This window comes from Chrysemys picta, chromosome 6, assembly GCF_011386835.1.
Source record: "Chrysemys picta bellii isolate R12L10 chromosome 6, ASM1138683v2, whole genome shotgun sequence".
Taxonomy (NCBI): domain Eukaryota; kingdom Metazoa; phylum Chordata; order Testudines; family Emydidae; genus Chrysemys; species Chrysemys picta.
In genome coordinates, this window is record NC_088796.1 from 59,131,076 (window position 1) to 59,153,631 (window position 22,556).

Consider the following 22,556-nt stretch of genomic DNA (forward strand, 5'->3'; position numbering starts at 1 on the left):
CTTGTCTTGCTAGAAAATACTTAGCCTGCTGTGGATGCTATTGTAAACAAATACATAATTCCAACATACAATACCACTCTAAAACTGTGCATGGCATGCCTGTACACAACTTCTCTACCAATTACATAATAAGAGTTTTCATTTTATATAATTGCATTTTTAAAACCTTCAGTACTCCCTTTGAGAATAAGGTTATCAGATTCACCAATAGTGAAACAAGTATATAAAGTATCTAATGTCAACAGTGGGATTCTCTTTACTGTTGTAACTTTCTTTTGAAAAACATGAAACCAATTATCAGTACAGTAATTTATATTAATTTAAAAAGCGTTGGAAATTTATTTAAAAAAAAAATAAGATTTTTTTGAGACAGTCTGGATACTAAACCTTTCAGACCAGTTATGTGGGATTTAGTATCAACTATTTTATAATTAAATGCATTGAGTCTGTGTTGCTGCAGTCTAATTTTTAAATTTTTAATTTCAGTCCATTCAAAGCAACTCTGGGGAATAGAGAGGGTTTTTCCCTGTCCAGATTCAATAATTTGTAATCCCATACCTACTAACACAATCTATGGAAGTTATAATTTTAGTTTTTTTTTTAATATTCCAACAGGAAAATATTACCCAATGGTAATATACTGCAGCTTTGTATATATGGCTATAAAATAATGTTCTATTTTAAAATTTTGGGGTCACACTTCTGATATCTTCAATAATTCAGCTACATGAATACTATTAAAAGCATCAAACTAGAATGGGTAATTTCATGCCTTTCTGTCTTCATGGGAAATAATCAACCAAAAGAGAGAATACGGTAGTATAAACAAGATATATAAAAATCTAACTAAAATGAACATAAAAATGCCACTAACCCAAAGCATGAACTGTTCCTCTATGCTTCTTTGAAATCTTGCTTGTCTTAATTATATGTAGAGCATTTTCTTTGAACTGCAGTTCACAAAGTCTTTCAAGAAGAACTGTTATTTCTTCTGTGATGGTATCCAGATAAGTTTCATTAATAAACATCAGTGTTGAGGATGGATCTACAGTACCACTTAGTATATACAAATCCTCTTTTATCATTGTGCACAGTGTAGGTATTGAACTTTTGTAACCATGAACCACCTTATCAAAGTTTGTTTCACCACAGCTAGATAGAACACAGTTCTGAAGAAGTTCAGAAACCAATTTATTCTGCATGTTTTGGTACTTGGTTAGAACTTCTGATTCTGGATATAGAAACAAAAGGTGTTGTATGCATTGAGTTTTAAACTGCATTTGCTGTTTTAAAGTAGCAGTATTTGTTTCATGAGGACTCTGAAGTCTATTTACTAAGAAACGTCGAAGGTGTAATCTCACATCATCCCAAACAGACTTGATATTCATAGATGAATCATCCTCAATGGCATGAAGGGAAGCTCTGGATGTTAACTCAAAAGATGTCCCACTTGGAGTACATGGAAATGAGACCCCACACTGACTGGAGAGATCCAGAAGAAAGTGTAGTATCATTTCTTCTTGATTTTGTTCATTCCTCAGCAAGCTTTGCTAATAATGATAAATTATATAGTATTTAGAGATGTTGCATGAATAACTCTATTTACAAAATTAACTTTATGTTACAAGATGTACATTATTTTTAATTGCAAACTACAAAATGATAATTTCTTACCAGGTAACTTGATTTCTCTGAGTCCCTTCATGTTAGCCCAGGCACAGAGTGAGTATACATTCTCTTACCAATAAAGATAAACAGGGAAAAAAGCAGTTTTTCTGATGTCACTTTCTGTATAAAATGGCTGTCTGATGACTTTGTTCAGTTAAAGATTCCCTAAGCAATGACAATTATAAATAACTAAAACACACACAGGAAAACTTTCAGAAACTCAAACTCAATTTCATCAATACAATAAGGTATTGTCTTGGCTGGCATACAAGGACTTGGAGTAACCAAACCAACAGGTAAGAACATGCATCAGCATTCCCCTCTATGCCTTTCCAGATAGTACTCATTCTAAAGACATTGGATAGATACCTAGAAGAACAAAGACTGATGAATCATACTACATAGGAACCACCTACCATTGGCAGAGACTGTAATATAAAATCTGTAATGACATGAAGCACGTAAGAACATCCATAGTATCGCTGGTAGAAATGTTTTCATTGAAATGTTTTTTGATGAAAAAATGACTTTTCACAGAACATTTTTATTTTGATAGAAATTTTCAAAGAAAAAAGTTCTGTTGTCTTTTTTAACTAGAAAACAAATGTTATTTCACTTAAAAATTTCATTTTCCAGTTAATTTTTAATAAAAATATTCAGCTCTCAGTTTTTGAAAACCAAATAGAAATTTGTAGGTTTTTGTTTCAGATTTTCACTGGAAAAAAAAATCAGGATATTTAAATATATATATATTCAAAATTTCCTGTGAAAAATAACTGGCATTTTTCTGTCAGCTCTACCTCACAGTTCTAAAGGGAAAGCACCAACTCTCGTAGCTACCAGTTAAGCCTTGGCAGAAGATGGAGCCTTTTTACTCTGGTTAGCCCATCCTGAAAAGCAAATGAGGAACAAGTCAAAATAATTAATTTGAGACGGGGAGAGGAGGGGGAAATAAGTGGTAGATACACTGGAGGGTAGGGATCGGATACAGAGGGACCTAGACAAATTAGAGGATTGGGCCAAAAAAACCTGATGAGGTTCAACAAGGACAAGTGCAGAGTCCTGCACTTAGGACGGAAGAATCCTATGCATTGCTACAGACTAGGAACTGAATGGCTAGGTAGCAGTTCTGCAGAAAAGGACCTAGGGGTCACAGTGGACGAGAAGCTGGATATGAGTCAACAGTGTGCTCTTGTTGCCAAGAAGGCTAACGGCATTTTGGGCTGTATAAGTAGGGGCATTGCCAGAAGATCGAGGAACATGATTCGACACTGGTGAGGCCTCATCTGGAGTACTGTGTCCAGTTTTGGGCCCCACACTACAAGAAGGATGTGGAAAAATTGGAAAGAGTCCAGCGGAGGGCAACAAAAATGATTAGGGGTCTGGAGCACATGACTTATGAGGAGAGGCTGAGGGAACTGGGATTGTTTAGTCTCCAGAAGAGAAGAATGAGGGGGGATTTGATAGCTGCTTTCAACTACCTGAAGGGGGGTTCCAAAGAGGATGGAGCTCGGCTGTTCTCAGTGGTGGCAGATGAAAGAACAAGGAGCAATGGTCTCAAGTTGCAGTGGGGGAGGTCTAGGTTGGATATTAGGAAACACTATTTCACTAGGAGGGTGGTGAAGCACTGGAATGCGTTACCTAGGGAGGTGGTGGAATCTCCTTCCTTGGAGGTTTTTAAGGCCCGGCTTGACAAAGCCCTGGCTGGGATGATTTAGTTGGGAATTGGTCCTGCTTTGAGTAGGGGGTTGGACTAGATGACCTCCTGAGGTCCCTTCCAACCCTGATATTCTATGATTCTATAACTATTGCTCATGACAAACTTAGTAGGAATTCATAAAATAGAAACCTTGTGCTTTCCATATTCTCCTGGATCAGCACTAAGCATCAAAAAGGCAATTCTAAGGATAAATAAATCTTCCCAAGACAGTCTTGAAGGACTCAAAGAGAGGATCTGCTACATTTAGCACCAGGATTGAGGTCCCATAGGGCAAGGTGAGGGGCATCATGTACCTGTCCTGGCTAGATTCGGACTGATACATTTACAGGTGCCAGGTTGAAATTACATTTCAGCTATATTGGTAAGGGAGAAAGAAGGGAAGCAGGTATGGAGCTGATGAAGTAACAGGACTGCATGTATTGTTTTACTTCATCTGAAAAGGCCTCTAATGTCTAGTAGGGTCAAAGTTCTGGTCTCCTGGCTATTTAAGATACAATGGGACATATTACAACCAGAGGGCTCTGTTCTCCCACCACCAGCTCTTCTAATTGCATGGAGCCCAGCCCCTGGTTTGTGGTCTGTCCAACTTCTTCTAGAGTAAAACTGGTTGAGAATATTTCAGCGAACCATTATTTTTTGACAGAAAATGATGATTTATCAAAACCAAAAGTTTTTGTGAAAAAGGTCAGTTTTGATGAATTTCCCATTTTGAAAAAATAGTTTTTAAGTTGTTAAAATATTCTGTTTTGACATTTTCTAAATGAAAAAGAAAATCACATTTTGGGGTCAAAATGACATTTTGCTTCAAATGTAAGTTAATTTATAGTTTAAAAAAAGCTAAAAAGGAAGGTCAATATGAAAACAAGACATTTTGATTGACCTGATCAAATTTATTTGAGGGATTTTCAGTTCACAGACATTTCTGAGATGTTGATGTTTTGCCCAATTTGGGATGGAAATTTTTTTTTTAGAAATCTTTAAATATTCTCATGAGAAGGGAAAACTGTTTTCTGCCCAGCGCTGCTCTAAAATGCTCCAATATGTAGGAGAAAATAAAAGCCCTGTCCTAACCTGGATAATTTTGATGAAAAGGATAGGCTATATCTTCACTGAAGAAAAAACAAAAAACTAACCAGACAACATAACTTCTCAGCTGGTGGAGATAAGAAAACAAATGAACAGGACAAACCAGCCAACCATATGTGTTTATAAAGTGAGTGGCATCACAATAATTTTGCTTTTTTCCTCTCTCCATCTTCTTTCTTGCAGAATGATTTATATGCACTCTCTGGGCTGACATTAATGGAGCAAATATAGTGGATAAAATAGAGTTACTAAAAGACAGTCTGAGGGAATGAAGTTATACTCTATATAAATGCACATGTATCTATGCATATTACATACACACATTATATATATTACAGAATTATATGTGCACTCAGACCTACACGCAAAGTTTATTTTGTGTTATTATCTGTATTCTTTTACAATTTTGTGGCCCCCATGAGGCAAGTGCAAAATTTTGCAGACTCTTGCGATGTCATAATCAGAATCTGCAGTTTACTCTGCTGAAGTAGCAAATCTAGATTTATAGTATTTATAGATTTTTTTTTATGATGTATATTCAAATATGCTGTTCTAATAAAAACAGAACAACAGAACTTCAACAGATGTCAAACCAGCCAATGAGATTCACTCCTTTGGAAGATGAATCCAAAACACTGTCGATGAGTCGTTGGTGCTGCTTTTGAAGCTTAAATGGGTCATTTTCAATTACAAAAAAAACTATCTAAACTTAAACAGTGTTCAAAGCCTTTTGGAACTGAAATAATGCTTTAAAAAGAGTCACTACATCTTGCAGACACCATCTTGGAGTTAGTACTCCTCAGAAAAGGGCCCCCCACTTTGAAGCTCTGGAAGCTTAGTTTACATTTTCAGAAATCTGTTTGAACAATGCCTATGTTAAGATATACTTTTGCATCTGAAAAATAAGCTTTAAAAAACACTTGAAAAGATGCTGCAGTGACTTTGCGTGAAAAGCTGCTACACGAGGTGTGAAGGATGGATTTTGTACCTACCATGTCCATACCAAGATAGTGACAACAGAGTACTTAAAACATACACACAATACAATAAGGTAAACAATAAGATTTTGTTATAAAAAAGTTGTGGTTCATTTAGCCAGGATATAATTTAATAAATGCATCCTCTGATTTTAATGTTCATCTTTTAAATTATTTAGAATTACTAGATACTGTGTAGAGTGACTGAGATATTACATCACAGAAGGTGGTCAGACCTCAAAGAATTTTTTAATATGACCATAAAGGATCACAGTCCCATCAAAATATGTAGTTGTGTTGACAGTGTGACATGCTTGCCAACAACATACTGTCGTAGTTAGCACTATTCTTAAATTATTATATTGTTTCAGCATGTTAAAAATAAACAAAGGCCTTGACAGACCAACCCACATAAGTATCAGGAGCAATAATGAACAAGGGTTTTGTCCTACAGAGGGTGGAGAATTACAATCCATCATCTAAAAAGAACAGGAGTACTTGTGGCACCTTAGAGACTAACAAATTTATTAGAGCATAAGCTTTCGTGGGCTACAGCCTACAGCTGTAGGCTGTAGCCCACGAAAGCTTATGCTCTAATAAATTTGTTAGTCTCTAAGGTGCCACAAGTACTCCTGTTCTTTTTGCGGATACAGACTAACACGGCTGCTACTCTGAAATCCATCATCTATAACAGTAAGATAATTAGTTAAAAGTTTTCAAACAAGAAATTAAGTCAATTGAGTAATAAAATTCAATGCATGCAAGTATTCACTTTGGACATAAAAGATCAGATTGTAAAAACCGGACTTACATTGAACAGTACCTTACATCGCAAGTGGTTCCATTGAAGTCAATGGGACAATTTGCGATATACGATATTTCTCATGGAGTAAGAATATCATATTCTGGCACAAAAGTAATCCCCATGTGCCTCCCTATACTTCTAGTCTTATCTGTACAATGAATGTGCTTGGATTTTTTGGAAAGAATGGGTGAGACAGGATGATAAAACTGTTCTCATTTGCCTTCTCCTAAGATTACTTCACAAATATTAAAGGACCATCTGCAATAAAGTCAGTACAAGAAAAAAAAAATTATTCAACCCTCTATTTTTCTGTATCATCAATGACTGCATCTTTCCTGGGGGAAAATCCTGCCCTCTTCTTTGTGGTGGGCCATGACTTGGCAGAATCAGTACAGTTCAACTGCATAAATTAAGGTGGAGGGGGGTTGCTTTTGAAGTCCTGGTCCTTGACACACTGCACCTCTGCTCCTTATACCCAATGCACAGGTGTTTTTGGAAAGTCTGGCAAAGTAGCAGCAGCAGAACTAGTGAATACATTATTACAAGTAAAGAATTTTTAGACAAAGTGTTTTTCCATCAAAAAATGTGAATTTGTTTCTCAAGTCCAGGACGGAATTTCTGGTTAGACAGAAAGAGGGAATATGTACCCTCAATTGGCCAGTAGCCCAGTGATTAGGGCACTCACCTGGAATGTGGGAAATCCAGCTTTAAGTCTCTGCTCTGCCTGATTCAGAGCAGGGACTTAAATCTGAGTCTCTCACATCCAAGCGAATGCCCTAACCACTGGGCTATAGTCTCTCTGGTTATTATTTATACCAAAAAAGGAGAGTGAAAGAAAGAGAGATACTGACTCTTTTATTCAAATTCTGTTCTATATTCACTCGTGTGAAACTATAAAAGAATAAGTAAAAAAGAATACATTAAAAAACTGTATAAGTATTTTTTCCCAAATATATAAAAACTGTAGAAGCTTTTTTTTTTTACCAGAGTTTTAAGAAATTCAATCAACTCTCCATGAGGTGTAGAAGAAGGCTTGAGGGAACTGAAACTGCAGTTATTCAGCCAGTGAAGGCAGTCAGTTGTGTTTTGTAACAGCTCATCAGTACAAGTCTCATTTACTTCTGACTGTAGCTCTTTAAGGCATTGTTCCACACTAAAAACAAACAAACAAACAAAAACAAAAAAACCAAGCATTGAAACTTTTTATTTAAAGATGAAATTTTTTTATATAACATATCTTTACAAGAGGAAAAGACTTTAGATTTATATAACATTATAACATAACATGTCTGATACGAGGCTTAAGAGTATTACGTCTGAATCTCCAGGACTAACATTTCCTAATGGAGTGAGAGTAGATCTACAGTAAATTTTCTTACGACCAGAGTCCACCAGCTTTATTCAAACTAAGTAGTACTTTGATCCTCAAATATTCCCATATTTTTCAGTAAGCCTACTTACAAAGTAAGGCATTACTCAACATAAAACTGACTGGATTTGGCCTTTATGATTAATAAAGACTGTAAGCAGAATCAACTACTGCATTCACAGCTAAATGTGACATTCTGCTTCTGCAGCAATCAGCAGTTGTTTTATAACATATCATATATTGTAGCAGTTACTTACAGATCTGCTGACACCTCACTGAAAAACTTGAAAATAATTTTAGAGACATTTCTGCTGGTAAAGCAAATATTTTCTTTCCCTTTTCCTCACTAGAATATTTGAATGAAAAATAAAATATTTCTTTCTTACGAGTTGATCTACTCCTTTTCCTTACTCTTACCTAAAATCTTAACCTTGTTTGTAAAAAGAAGAACAGGAGTACTTGTGGCACCTTAGAGACTAACAAATCTAAGGTGCCACAAGTACTCCTGTTCTTCTTTTTGCGGATACAGACTAACACGGCTGCTACTCTGAAACCTTGTTTGTGACATCACAAATGCTTTGTGTGGAAATCATTAGGGTTTCAGGTTGGGGAAAAATAGCAGGAACAGTTGAACTCCTTACTCCTTAGAAACAAAGATTCTGTTTCCATGAAAATGTCCCCAGAACCAGAAAAAGGAGGAAAAGAAAGAAAAATGTCTTAGAAATAACTCTGTTTCTATATTTTTTAATGTTTCCCTTGAGCATCTACTATTCTTTAATATGAAAATATTAAATATCAGTTAGATTTTAGTCTTACAAAATCAGAACCAGCAATGGCATGGATCAATGGTGTTGTGGTTTAAAAAAATTGGGAAAATCAAACTTGTGGGTGTTCCAGGCCGCACAGTTGCCATATTCCCCAAATGAGAAGTGGGTACACCCATGTTTATCCTGAACTACTTTACTGGTGTGGATCCAAGATTTTATCAAAATCAGGGATGATTTTGATTATATACATGTTTTCAGTTTGGATTATCTTTTTCTGATTCTGTTTATTTATTGCAAGTTCGTTTATTGCTGGTAAAGGATGTAGATGAAAATTTAATCCTCTATTTCCTTATAGAATTAATTCAAATTACAGTAAGGTAATAATATTAGTTATCAGTGAAAAGTTCATGGTACCAGACACACACATGCCTTACCTGCTATGCTACTGGTCCCTATTCCACTTCTGTCTTGAGTACCTATGGTTATTGGGTATTTAACAGGGGTTAGGGCAGCAAAGTGCATATACTAGCAGATGGAGAGTTCAATCCCACATATATGAGAACTCTTTATTGTAAGATTTAATTTTATTAATATTTAAAGTTAGTCATCAGCTGCTAATGGTTTTGGAGAGACAGCAAAAACCAGAGTATGTGCACGTTCTCCCACAGGTACTGATACATTGTGTGTATCAGGAGGTGCCCCCAAGTGTGGGAGGCAATTCAGAGGTAAGTGGGGACAAAGTCAGCAGTCATTAGGTAGCCAATTTAAGGGGAAAAAGGGCTTTCTAAATACTGCAACCAGAAATAAGGTGCATTCATAATAGGACTATGAAGTTGCACTGAGAGCAATCATCACTAAGCTATTGTGTTAATAAACATATATTACACACACAAAACCTGGCCATTCAAATGCAACCACTACAATTAAATTCCTAACCCTTCAATGTGTCCTGTAACCCCCATTTTGAACTCTTTCATTGGCTTCCACTTCAAGACCCTACATACGTACCGCTGGCCTATGCCACTGACTTTATCTCTTATCTCCATTCTCCAAGGGCTTCCTCACTCTTTCAATGATTTAAAGGTTAGTGGTTTGTCCATTTTCTACTCCAACATCCAAATTTGGAAAAGTGTTATAGTGTAAAGAGAAAAAGAATAAATCTCTGTAATATTTCAAAACTTACAAAAGTTACTGTGATTTGGCTGCTCTGTAACTCTTTAAAAGTTGAAGAATTTTTTAAAATGTTGCTGAGTTTCATATTTTCCTTTTGCCACTCAGTAACCAAAAGTTCAGCAAGTTTTAAAAAGTCAGAGAGCAGGAAAAGAAAAGAAAGGAAAAAAGAAAAAACAAACAAAAATACTAGGTATCATTTACTTTATTGCAGCAGTTTTTAACCTTTTTTCATTTGTGGACCCCTAAAACTTTTTGAATGGAGGTGCAGATCCCTCTGGAAATCTTAGACATACTCTACAGACCCCCGGGCTCCACACACCACAGTTGAAAATCACTGTTGTATGGTAACAACAACCTTCCATGGGCGCCTTGTGACATTACACCGCATATTCATCATCATAATATTACAGGATAATGGCATAATTATGATGCATTTTGTACAAGATGGGTCATGTAAGGTGTCATTGGAAAAGTTATAATTTTCTGGATATGATTATCCTATTTATATGCATATATCATTTTTGTACCTGAAGTTATGAATATTGATTATGGATCTGTATTTCAAATGGGCTTATTCTGGAAAACACCCACAGCCAGCCTTTCAGGTACAACAATGAAGAAGCCAAACAAAGTTAATGACTCATCAACAAAGACAATGGGCTGTGGAATAGCTTAGCCTTCCTGTGGACCTTTTGGCCAGCCTGTAAGTAATAGCTGCCATGACTCTGCAAGGGCATGTGACCAGACCATGTCTCTGGACTCCATTCTGGTTGCCTGTGTTTTTCCACAAACTGGGCTGGGAACTGTTTTTGGAACAAAGGGTTCCCATATGCTAAAACTAAGGCAGGGAGTGACATCATCTGTTGTTCTTCACTCCCCCATAACTCAACACCTGAGAGAAGCTCCGAAAGAAAAGGACTTGCAACGGGGGGCAGAGGGATCCCAAGCTGCAAAACAAGTGCAGCTTGTGCCTTGAGAATCTGCAAGCCTGCTTGTATCATCAGTCAGGGTGAGAAATTGTTAATTCAAATCCTATCCTTCTAGTATGTTAAACAACAATGCAAATTAAGTTTATTTACCAGGTAACATGCTTTGATCTGTTTGCTATCACGTATCAACACTTAAAATCTATCTTTCTGTAGTTAATAAACTTGTTTTATATTTTACCCTAAACCAGTATGCCTTTAAGTGAAGTGTCTGGGGAAAAATCTCAGCTTAGTTACCACACTGAGGAAGAGGCAAACCGAGTAATAAATTCATACTGGTTGGGGTTTTGACCAGGGCAGGACGGTATAGCTCTGGGGTCCTAGGCTTCGAAGCTAGGGGTAATCTTGGCTGTAGCCTTTCTATTGTTGGTTAATGCAGTGGCTGGTCAAAGCCTGCATATAACAACAGCTAGGTGTGTCCCTGCCTGTGTAAATGCTGGTGGAAAGTGTAAGACCAGGAGCAGTCTAGAGCTTGTCACAGGAGCACAGTATGAGAGGAAGCCCAGGCTGGTCAGTCAGACGACTCAGTGGCACTCCAGTTCCAGGTGTCACCCCGAGGGGAACCTGTCACACCTCTACTACCTGGTCTGCAGACCGACAGGGGTCTGCAGACCACAGGTTGAAAACCACTGCTCTATTACATTGAATAACAAAAATAGAAAAAATCCAAAATGTAATTTAAAAAAAATATATATAATCAGTTTTCAAAAACCAAAGTGACACCGCTTTTCTGCTTAATTTAAAGGATTGAATTTTTTTGTTGTTGAAAACATTTTATGAAAAACTTAATTTTCCATGAAAGCAAGAAAACTTAGTTAAAAATTTTCAGTTTGCTCTAAAAAGACAGCTATTAAGTGGCAAAAAACTTCAGACAGTACTAACTCAGGCTAAGTTAGTAGTGAACCAGAAATCAGAGGTAAAAGGTCATTGCTGCAACCCACCCAGTGATCATATTTTTATTTTTAAATTTTGCTTGCAATAACCTCTTAAAATAATTACTTTTCTAATGGACTTTTTCCATCTTACATTTAGCAAACATTTAAACTTTCCCTTTTTCATTTATTGTGCATCACAACCAACCTTCCTTTATCTCATTTATTGCCTTTTTCTGATCAGCATCAGTGATCTCACTTATGTCATCTCATAGCTCTGGGAACTGGGTTTGTTAATGTGTATTTATTTTTTATTGGATTTTGTGGTAGGAAAGGAAATTATAAATGAACTGGCAAAAACAGTGATGGATAAATAGTAACTAAAAATTTGTTGTTTCCTTTACAAAAATAATAGCAATTTATTTCCTCAAAAAGATTTCTGGAATCCAGATGATGTATACTATCAATATATTTTCAACAGTGGGTTAAATTTGGGGCCTATTCTATTTGTCCCTTTAAAATAATTTAAATAAATAATTACAGCTGGCTCAGTAAAAAAGAAGCCTACTGCAAACTTGAAGTGTGAAAGATATTCATAACTGCATTAACTCTTAAGATTCCTTCAAAATGTGAAGGGAAGATCAAAAATAAAAATATATTGGGCAAAATATGTTCATATGTTTCTGAAATAATCATCAGTAGGTCACTTAAAAGTCACATAATTTCAAATGTGTCCTTTTACAACAGTTTACTCTTACATACTTCATCAGTAGAAGCTTTGTATTCAGGACTGTGAGAAAGTGTATTGTAATATATTTAAAAATATGTGAAATGAACAGTTCAGAAAGCATCTACTCTATTATATGAAGATGCCAAGTTTTATAACTGCATCATCCTCAGAAACCAAACTCACTGACAACAACCAATTCAAAATTATATGAAAACCTCTTTAAAATTAATCACGTGTGGGTGGTCTATAAAACACACTATTTAAAAAGATGAAGTAAAGTCTTTTCAAGACAACTCCGAGTCTGAGCAACTTTAAAATTAAGTGCACTGAAACAAATATCTTCTGAGTATCAAAGGGCCTTTTCATGAATGCAAAGGACTTCCATGAAAAATAATACCTCTCTGGCCATGGCCCACTCAATTTCCTGATGGGATAACTCCATCCATGAATACCAGTTCTGAACACAATAAAAGATTGGCATGTATCTTTTTAACTTGTGTAAACTGTTCTCAGGACTATGAAATCCAATGCCCTGTTCATACACCTTAGCTCCTGGGACACTATATCAAATACTTTTATTTATGAGCCTGATGTGTCTCATTCAATGAAACCTAACAGATTACAGCATTGTGAATTGTAAAGACTCAGGTGTCGTTAGCTTACCTAAATCAGTTTCAATTAGCTTAAATCAGCTTTTATACTAATCTCTGACATCTGAATCAGGGTACTAGCCAATGAACTACAAACCATTAATAGGCTAAAGCCTTTCCAGGACCAGATATTTTAGCAATTTGTCCTAGCACTGATAAAGAGATTAGGCAGACAAATTTCAGTGGACCTCCCTATAGGTACAAATAATGATAGTTCAGTTCACTTTCTTTGATCTTTTTATCCCAATAAACTAAACATCACATTTTTGTCTAAAACTGTACTTTTTGCATTGGATAAAAACTTTTGCATATTCTTTAGTTCATATCATATGGTAGTGAAGCAGAATTTCAGTATTACTTTCCCTCCTGTTTTTTACAAGGTTTTGTAAGACACTTCAATTATAATTTAACAAATACTTATAGTATATCTATATTCCATTGTATGAATTACATCAGTCAACAACATACTTAAGAATCAGGCCACTGAATAAACAACTTAAAAAATTCTATGTCCATTTTCTGAGTGTACAAAGAAATAAGCTAAAATATGTAATGCTTCTTTCAAAGTAAACAGTCTAACAACTATTCTGATAAAAAATATAGTCAAAAGCTAGCCTCAAACTGAAATCTCATGCCAGGAATGAGGGCCCGTAGCTGTGCCTGTCCTGTCACTGGGCAGCCAATGGGCACAGATGGCCCACAACAGAACCCCACTGCTTGGCTCAGGCAGTTGGGTGGTTTGCTCTTAATCCCAGCAGCTGCAGAATATCAGTGGCTGCTCACCGTACATGCCTGTGGATTCTGTCTTCCTTTGGTTGCTTCATTCCAAATCCTTCTCCAGCCCAGACCCTCCTCTGTACTTACCCCTTGCTCTAGCCTAGACCCAGTCCTGCTCCTGCCTTCCCTGATTCCAAGTAATACAGTTCTAACCCCCTGCTCTAATTTCTGGCTCAGACATTTGGACTCAGACTATGGTTCTAACCCTCAACCCAGTTCTGATTCCCCCTTGACTCGGGCATTTGGGTTCTGACCCTCGGCTCTGATCACTGGCTCTGACTCCGGCTAGACCCTGGGGTCTGGCATGTGGATGCTAATGCCTGTTTTGACCATTAAGCCGGATTCCTGTTCTGACCACTAGGCAAGACAGCCTGCAACTCAATCTCCTGACATCTCATTGTAGTCTAGAAGAAAAATAGTTTTCTGATTTCCAGTGTCTTAATAAGGGGGTATACATCTCAATTTGCTAAAGATATACAATCCTGTATTTAACTGTGATGCAAAAATCTCATTTAATAAGTTAATAGTTATATTTTAAAAAATAAGTCATATAATATGATTTTAAAAAGGAGACGTTTTATTAATCATTTAATTGCTTTTTGACTAAGGACAAAATTATAACTGTAATTAGCTGATTAATGTAGAATATTTTAGTACAGTGTATTAATTACACTACATAAAAATTATACCTTACACACACCTAGGCCCCAGTCCTTCAAAGACTTTGGCACACACTTAACTTTATGAGCAGTCCTGTGATTCTATTAATAGTCCCACTGATCGGGGTCTGTGACGTGTTGGGACTCACCACCGTGGCACCTCCCGCTGGTTACCTCCGGGAATTAGCTCAGTTCATGGGGAACTCCCTCTGCCAGTGGTGTTCCGTCCGTCGTCTCTTCCTCACTGATGTCTGGACCTGCATTGCTCCTCGCTTGGTGGCGTCCTCTTCAGGCCACTGCTCTGGCAGTGCACCCTAGTCTATCCTCACCCCCTTCTGGGGTGGGGTGGTATTCAGCAGTCCTTGCACTGGCCTCAGTGGCCAATCACAACCTCCAAAGTCTAGCCCCTCGTCTCAAGGGCCGGTTGTAGTTTGACTCAGCCACCCTACTGCATGGCCAGGTGCAGTACAAGGAGGATGGGGGGGACCCAGGCCCGCCCACTACTCTGGGTCCCAACCCAGGGACCCTCTAGTGACAGCCTCCCTGCCCTCCTTCTCTTCCCTTGTCCAACTGTCCCTGGGCCACTTCCCCTCTGGCCCCTCGCACCCTCTAGGCCCTTTCTGTCAGGGCCCGCAGTCTGGCAGGTATTGGGCTGGAGCTCTACTGTGCTCTCCCTGAGCCTGCCCCGCACTGCTCTGTCCCAGGTGCTAGTCTCCCAGCTCTGGAGACAGACCTTCCCCCATGAAGGTCTGGGACAGACTGCCTGCTGCTCTTCTGGGCAGCCTTTATATAGGGCCTAGCTTAGCCCCGATTTCCTGGCTCTAATGTCGGCCCTGATTGGCTCTCAGTAAGCCCTTTCCAGATTGGCTGCCAGCCTGCGCAGCCTCTCTGGCCTATTCTAGCCCCCTCTGACATGGGGGTGGGGCACTCGCCCCGCCACAGGGTCTAAGGGCTGGATCCTGTAAGCCTTTAATCCTGCGAGTAAATCCTCACTCCTGTGTAGGGTGACCAGATGTCCCAATTTTATAGGGACAGTCCCAATTTTTGGGTCTTTTTCTTATATAGGCTCCTATTACCGCCACCCTCTGTCCCGATTTTTCACATTTGCTCTCTGGTCACTCTATTCCTGTGGGTAATTTCATTGCCTCCAGTACAAGACTAAGGATTATTCTGAAATAATTTGAAAGGTCACAACAGTGGGCCTTTATGTTATGATTAGGGCCTTACCAAATTCATGGCCATGAAAAACACGTCACAGACTGAAATCTGTTCTCCCCACTGTGAAATCTGGTCTTCTGTGAGCTTTTACCCTATACTACACAATGCTGGGAATGGGCAACAGGGGATGGATCACTTGATGATTACCTGTTCTGTTCATTCCCTCTGGGGCACCTGGCATTGGCCACTGTCGGAAGACAGGATACTGGGCTAGATGGACCTTTGGTCTCACCCAGTATGGGCATTCTTAAGTTCTTATGACTTCATGGGGAAGACAAGCGTTTCTCAAATTGGGAGTCCTGACCCAAAAGGGAGTTGCAGGGAGGTTGTAAGGTTATTTTGGGGAGGTTGTGGTATTGCCACCCTTACTTCTGCACTGGGTGGCCGGAGAGCAGCCTTCAGAGCTGGGTGGCCGGAGAGCAGCAGCTGATGACCAAGGGCTCAGCTCTGAAGGCAGCAGTGCAGAAGTAAGGATGGCAATACCATGCCATGCCATCCTTACTTCTACGCTGCTGCTGGCAGTGGTTCTGCCTTCAGAGCTGGGCTCCCAGCCAAGAGCCACTGTTCTCTGGCCGCCCAGCTCTGAAGGCAGCACCTCAGCCAGCAGCAGCACAGAAGTAAGGGTAGCAGTACTGCAACCCCTCCTACAATAACCTTGAAACACCTCCCCCACAACTCCTTTTTGGGTCAGGATCCCTACAATTACAACACCATGAAATTTCAGATTTAAATATCTGAAATTATGAAATTTATGATTTTTAAAACCCAATGACCATGAAATTGACCAAAATGGACCATGAATTTGGTAGAGCCCTAGTTATGATTCTATTACTGCTGATGAAACAAAACAAAAACACACAACAACCCCTGAGAATAAAACTTTCAAATGCACCTAAATGATTTAGGCCCATAAATCCCATTACCTTTTAACATGATTTAGGTGCCTAAGTCACTTAGATGCTGTTGAAAATGTTACCCCAAGCTGTTCAAGCACGAAATGAAAACAATAGCTGAATTACCAAATAATTAAAGAATGGACTGGAATATAAAGAGAAATTTAAACTTTTGTTTAGCAAAGTAATCTGAAAGTTCAGCTGACAAGAATGCTTTTATAGTGAAAAAAATGAAACGTATTTGAAAATCATATTTCTTACACATTTCTTATTCTGAAACTAGTGCTAGCATCATAGAATCATAGAAGATTAGGGTTGGAAGAGACCTCAGGAGGTCATCTAGTCCAACCCCCTGCTCAAAGCAGGACCAACCCCAACTAAATCATCCCAGCCAGGGCTTTGTCAAACCAGGCCTTAAAAACCTCTAAGGATGGAGATTCCACCACCTCCCTAGGTAACCCATTCCAGTGCTTCACCACCCTCCTAGTGAAATAGTTTTTCCTCATATCCAACCTAGACCTCCACCACTACAAGTCTCAAGACCGTTGCTTCTTGTTCTGTCATCTACCACCACTGAGAACAGCCTAGCTCCATCCTCTTTGGACCCCCCCTTCAGGTAGTTGAAGGCTGCTATCAAATCCCCCCTCACTCTTCTCTTATGCAGACTAAATAAGCCCAGTTCTCTCAGACTCTCCTCGTAAGTCATGTGCCCCAGCTCCCTAATCATTTTCGTTGCCCTCTGCTGGACTCTCTCCAATTTGTCCACATCCTTTCTGCAGTGGGGGGCCCAAAACTGGACGCAATATTCCAATGTGGCCTCACCAGTGCCAAATAGAGGAGAATAATCACTTCCCTCGATCTGCTGGCAATGCTTCTACTAATGCAGCCCAATATGCCATTAGCCTTCTTGGCAACAAGGGCACACTGTTGACTCATATCCAGCTTCTCGTCCACTGTAATCCCCAGGTCCTTTTCTGAAGAACTGCCACTTAGCGAGTCGGTCCCCAGCCTGTAGCAGTGCATGGGATTCTTCCGTCCTAAGTGCAGGACTCTGCACTTGTCCTTGTTGAACCTCATCAGATTTCTTTTGGCCCAATCCTCCAATTTTTCTAGATCACTCTGGAACCTATCCCCACCCTCCAGTGTATCTACCTCTCCCCTCCATCTTAGTGTCATCCACAAACTTGCTGAGGGTGCAATCCATCCCATCATCCATATCATTAATGAAATGTTGAACAAAACGATCAACCCTTCGGGCACTCTGCTTGATACAGCTGCCAACTAGACATCACGCCCAACGATCTAGCCAGCTTTCTATCCACCTTATAGTCCATTCATCCAATCCATACTTCTTTAACTTGCTGGCAAGAATACTGTGGGAGATTGTATCAGAAGCTTTGCTAAAGTCAAGATATATCACATCCACTGCTTTCCCCATATCCACAGAGCCAGTTATCTCATCATAGAAGTCAATCAGATTGGTGAGGCATAACTTGGCCTTGGTGAATCCATGCTGACTGTTCCTGATCACCTTCCTCTCCTCCAAGTGCTTCAAAATGGATTCCTTGAGGACCTGCTCCATGATTTTTCCAGGAACTGAGCTGAGGCTGACCGGTCTGTAGTTCCCCAGATTCTCCTTCTTCATGTTTTTAAAGCTGGGCACTATATTTGCCTTTTTCCAATCGTCCGGTACCTCCCCCGATCGCCACGAGTTTTCAAAGAGAATGGCCAATGGTTCTACAATCACATCAACCAACTCCCTCAGCACCCTGGAATGAATTAGATCCAGACCCATGGACTTGTGCATGTCCAGCTTTTCTAAATAGTCCTTAACCTGTTCTTTCACAAGTGAGGGCTATTCACCTCCTCCCCATACTGTGCTGCCCAATGCAGCAGTCTGGGAGCTGACCTTGTCTGTGAAGACTGAGGCAAAAAAAGCATTGAGTACTTCAGCTTTATCCACATCATCTATCACTAGGTTGCCTCCCCCACTCAGTAACGGTCCCACACTTTCCCTGACCTCCTTCTTGTTGCTAACATACCTGTAGAAACCCTTCTTGTTACCCTTCACATCCCTTGCTACCTGCAACTCCATCATCTTGACATTTCTGACAATGCAGAATGGAGGATAGAGAGTAACTTAATGGCAAAAAGAGAATGCAAGAACTGAAAATCCTTATGCTAGCAATTTTGCCACCATCCTGTTCTGCTCAAGGAGTTCCAGCTCATGCAGGTATGTCTTAATCTGAAAACTCAGTCTGGAACTTCCTAAGTCACTCAATGTTAAATCAACACAATAATTGGGATAACTTACCCTTATTGAAAGATGATTTTTAAAGTGAATGTGTCACTTCTTGACAGCAGTGAAGACTTATGTCCTGTTTAGCTACAAAATCAGTAACATGAAGGAACTGGCAAGGCAAGCTTCACCATACTGATATGCAGGCCCTCTCAGAGGTCCAGAGAGGCCCAGGCCACTTCCAGCTTTTGAGACCCCTAGCCATAATCAAATAAAAAATGACCACACACGAAAACAAAATAAGGCACCAAAAAAAGAGTGAGACATAATTTTAACATTTTTTTATTTAACCAATGCTTTTTCTAGCCCTTTTCTGTGCAAATCAATGCACTAATTATTGAGGAAAAATCTAGCTTTCATGCAATGTCACAGTTTTTATTAAGCATGGCGAGCCAATTCAAACGCTTTTATCCCATAGTTGAATGGTGATAGTTCTTTTCCTGTTTCAACACGTTGAAGGTGCGTTCACCTGAAGCTACTGGTGCAGGCAAGCTGACAAAAATACGCAATGCAATTGTGATATTAGGAAACACCCCAGAGAGTCCAAGTTTGAGTATTTCTTGAAGCAATTCCTTTGGCTTGCAATCCAATTTAAAGTTCATGGAATATATTCATTTGAGGAAGATGACCATCACTTGAGATCTTTTCAGATTTCTATGTTGTTCTGTTGCTGCAATTGTTCAGCTGCAGAAAGCAGATCTTCATTACTCAGTCTGTTGAACTGCCAAAGAAACCCCAAAGGGATACAAATTAGCCGCAGTGACTCAAATTGACATGCAAGACTTGACTGAATAGAGTCAATGATAACAAGGAAGTCATTGACCCTATAATGCTGCTTGGCATTGGATTCAGTAGGTAAGTTGCAATTGGTGGAGAGCTCAGATGAAATGCCAATATTCTGTGCTACTAATTTGGACACAGTCAGGATCGCATCCAATTGTTCACAAATCTGTTGAATGTCATTGATAAGACTTTCAATGTTATCCCTCTCAACATCAAGTGTAGCATTGCGTGCTTCAATTACCAGATTAGTTTGGTGGATCATTGTAAATAGCTTCATCCACAAAGATGACATCAGAATGCATTCAAATTTGGACATGTGCTTCTGAATAGACTGAAGTTCAGTTCGAGCCTGTGCAGTGAGATTGAGAGACTCAAGCTCATTTAAAGCCTTTCTCACTGAATTCAAATGCTGTGCAACCGGTTGAACATCATCAATCCGTGCAGACCATCTAGTTTTGGACATCCCATGAAGTGAAACAGGAAGATATTGCTTCAGAATTTCCCACCTTTGTGGACTTCTACTGAAGAGATTGTACATTTGCTGAACAGTTCCAAAATAAATAATTGCCCCCTTGCATGATTCAGCACAGTCAACACCTACAAGGTTTAGTGTGTGGTTTCCACAGCTGGAGAAAATACAGAACTGCTTGTACACCTTTGTACTTTCCAGCCATTGTCATAGGCTTGACCAATGCAGACTTGAAAATCTAACTTAAAACCTTCTAGAATTGCTAGTACAACAGGGGGGCTAGCTCAGTGGTTTAAGCATTGGCCTTCTAAACCCAGGGTTGTGAGTTCAATCCTTGAGGGGGCCACTTAGGGATCTAGGGCAAAATCAGTACTTGGTCCTGCTAGTGAAGGCAGAGGGCTGGACTTGATGACCTTCCAGTTCTATGAGATAGGTATATCTCCATATATTATTTTATTTTAATTTCTTTTCCAGTTTTTCTTGTGAAATTATCAAACAAAATAAACCTTGCTTCATTTGAAAATGTTGAGCTGTCGACAATCTTAACATATAGAATAACCATAGTAGTGTGTTCCTTGTGAGAACAATCTGAAGTGGCATCAACAATGATTGAAAAATACTTGGCATTTCAAATCTCATCAAGAATTGCTGTTTGTACAAATGACCCACATAGCTCAATAAACTCATTTTGTATGTGTGCAGAGAGATAACACTGCTCTACAGCCAAATGCTTCTGAAATAAATGTAGTCAAACTTTACTAATTCTGGGTCACTGAGAACGAAAATGATGCTTAAAATTGTTGATTGGCTCTAGTTTTCAAGATATGCTATTGGGTCAGTATATATGACCCTTGACTTGGGAATGGCGGAGGATAAGTGAGTTATAAAGGGAAGGGATCTCAATTTAAACCAGAAATGACTAAAATACATCTTTGACTGGATCTATGAATAGATCTATGACTGGGTTTGGACAGTACTTGCTTTTTAGGCAAAACAATGAATGATGCAATCTGAAGCTGGTATTGCGTCATACATGATATGAATTGCATCATGTTATTCCTAGAAGTCATGGATGATGCAATCATAACCAAGCTTACATCATTCTGCTGAACAAATTGCCCTATATCAGCTCTAGAAATCATACAGTGTTGTGCTCTCTTATTTGTCAGTGTTTGATTTTGCAAAGGGACACATTTCTGTTTAGCCAAAGTGAGCAGAGATGCCTCGTACTTGTGTGAACAGTGCAGATAACTTCTGCTATGTTTGTGGTGAAGTGACTTTTGCATCACAAAAGCGCAGTATAACCACTATGGTTAAGAAAGCCTATCACCTTTCTTTTGGCTGCAAAATTGGAGATCAGGACAAGAGGTGGGCCTCACACATATGCTGCAACACTTGTGCAACAAATCTTCGCCAGTGGTTGAACAGGAAAAAGAAATCTATGCCTTTTGCAGTGCCGATGATTTGGAGAGAGCCAACAGATCATACCAGCAATTGTTACTTCTGCATGGTGGCTCCAGTTGGGAAAGGTGTGTCAAAGAAGAAAAAGAGCGGACTGTGCATTATCCAAACATTCCATCAGCTATACGCCCAGTACTCCACGGAGAAGGACAGCCGGTTCCTGATGCACCAGAATCATTGACACTTGAGTCAGACGAGGAAGAGGAAGGGGATGAAACTTCTAGTCCTGAACTATCAATGTCACAGGACCCACATTTTCTCCCATCCTCCTCCTCTGAAGCACACCTCATAACACAAGGTGAACTGAATGACCTTGTCAGGGATTTGGAACTATCCAAGAGTAAGGCAGAGCTGTTGGACTCCAGACTACAGCAGTGGAATCTCCTGGCAGGTGATGTTAGGGTTTCCATGTTCCGTGACCGTCAAAAGGATCTGTCCCATTCTTCTTCATGGAAGGTGATCTTGTAGCCTGCAACAACATCGATGGTGTGATGGCAGCCCTCAACATCGTTCATTGATTCATCGAAGATGAGTCTTAAAGCTGTTTTACTGCATAATGGCAATGTTTTACTGCATAATGGCAATGTTTTGCCATCAATTCCAGTTGGTCATGCAGTCCATATGAAGGAAACCTATGACAACATGAAACAACTTTTGACGTACATAAACTATGACCAACATCAGTGGCAGCTTTGTGGTGATTTGAAGGCTGTTGCTCTCTTGCTTGGTCTGCAGACTGGATACACAAAGTACTTCAGTTTTCTCTGCCAATGGGATAGTCGTGCAAGAGATTCCCACTACATCAAGAAAGATTGGCCACTCCGACAGTCATTGGAGTCTGGGAGGAAAAGTGTTCAGCATCCACCACTTGTTGAATCAAGGAAGATTTTGTTACCACCCTTACACATCAAGCTGGGTCTGATGAAGAACTTTGTCAAGGCCATTGACAAAACACAAGCAGCTTTCAAGTACCTCCGTGGAAAATTTCCAAGGTTAAGTGAAGCTAAGATAAAGGAAGGTGTCTTTGTTGGTCCTCAGATTCGTGAACTTCTTCGAGATGATGCATTTGACCATGCACTGCGTGGCAAGGAAAAGATGGCATGGAAAACCTTCCAGTTAGTGGCAATAAATTTTCTCGGAAATAACAAGGCAGACAACTACAGGTTGTTGGTGGAAAACCTCTTCAAGGCATAC

General features: G+C 39.4%; 1 protein-coding gene across 8 annotated transcripts in view; it reads right to left on the minus strand.

Annotated features, from left to right (window-relative positions):
• KIAA0825 (KIAA0825 ortholog) overlaps nucleotides 1-22,556 on the minus strand; it is a 419,242-nt gene that overhangs the window by 304,422 nt on the left and 92,264 nt on the right. For all 8 annotated transcript variants that reach the window (XR_010588808.1, XM_005306902.5, XM_065550182.1 and 5 more), the window contains 2 exons: nucleotides 7,241-7,409; nucleotides 875-1,550 (listed from right to left, as the gene is read on the minus strand). Coding sequence is in view for 7 of the 8 variants with exons in the window: in XM_005306902.5 (XP_005306959.2) it covers nucleotides 875-1,550; nucleotides 7,241-7,409 (845 nt within the window). In the remaining variant the exon portion in view is untranslated. The remainder of the gene's footprint in view (nucleotides 1-874; nucleotides 1,551-7,240; nucleotides 7,410-22,556) is intronic.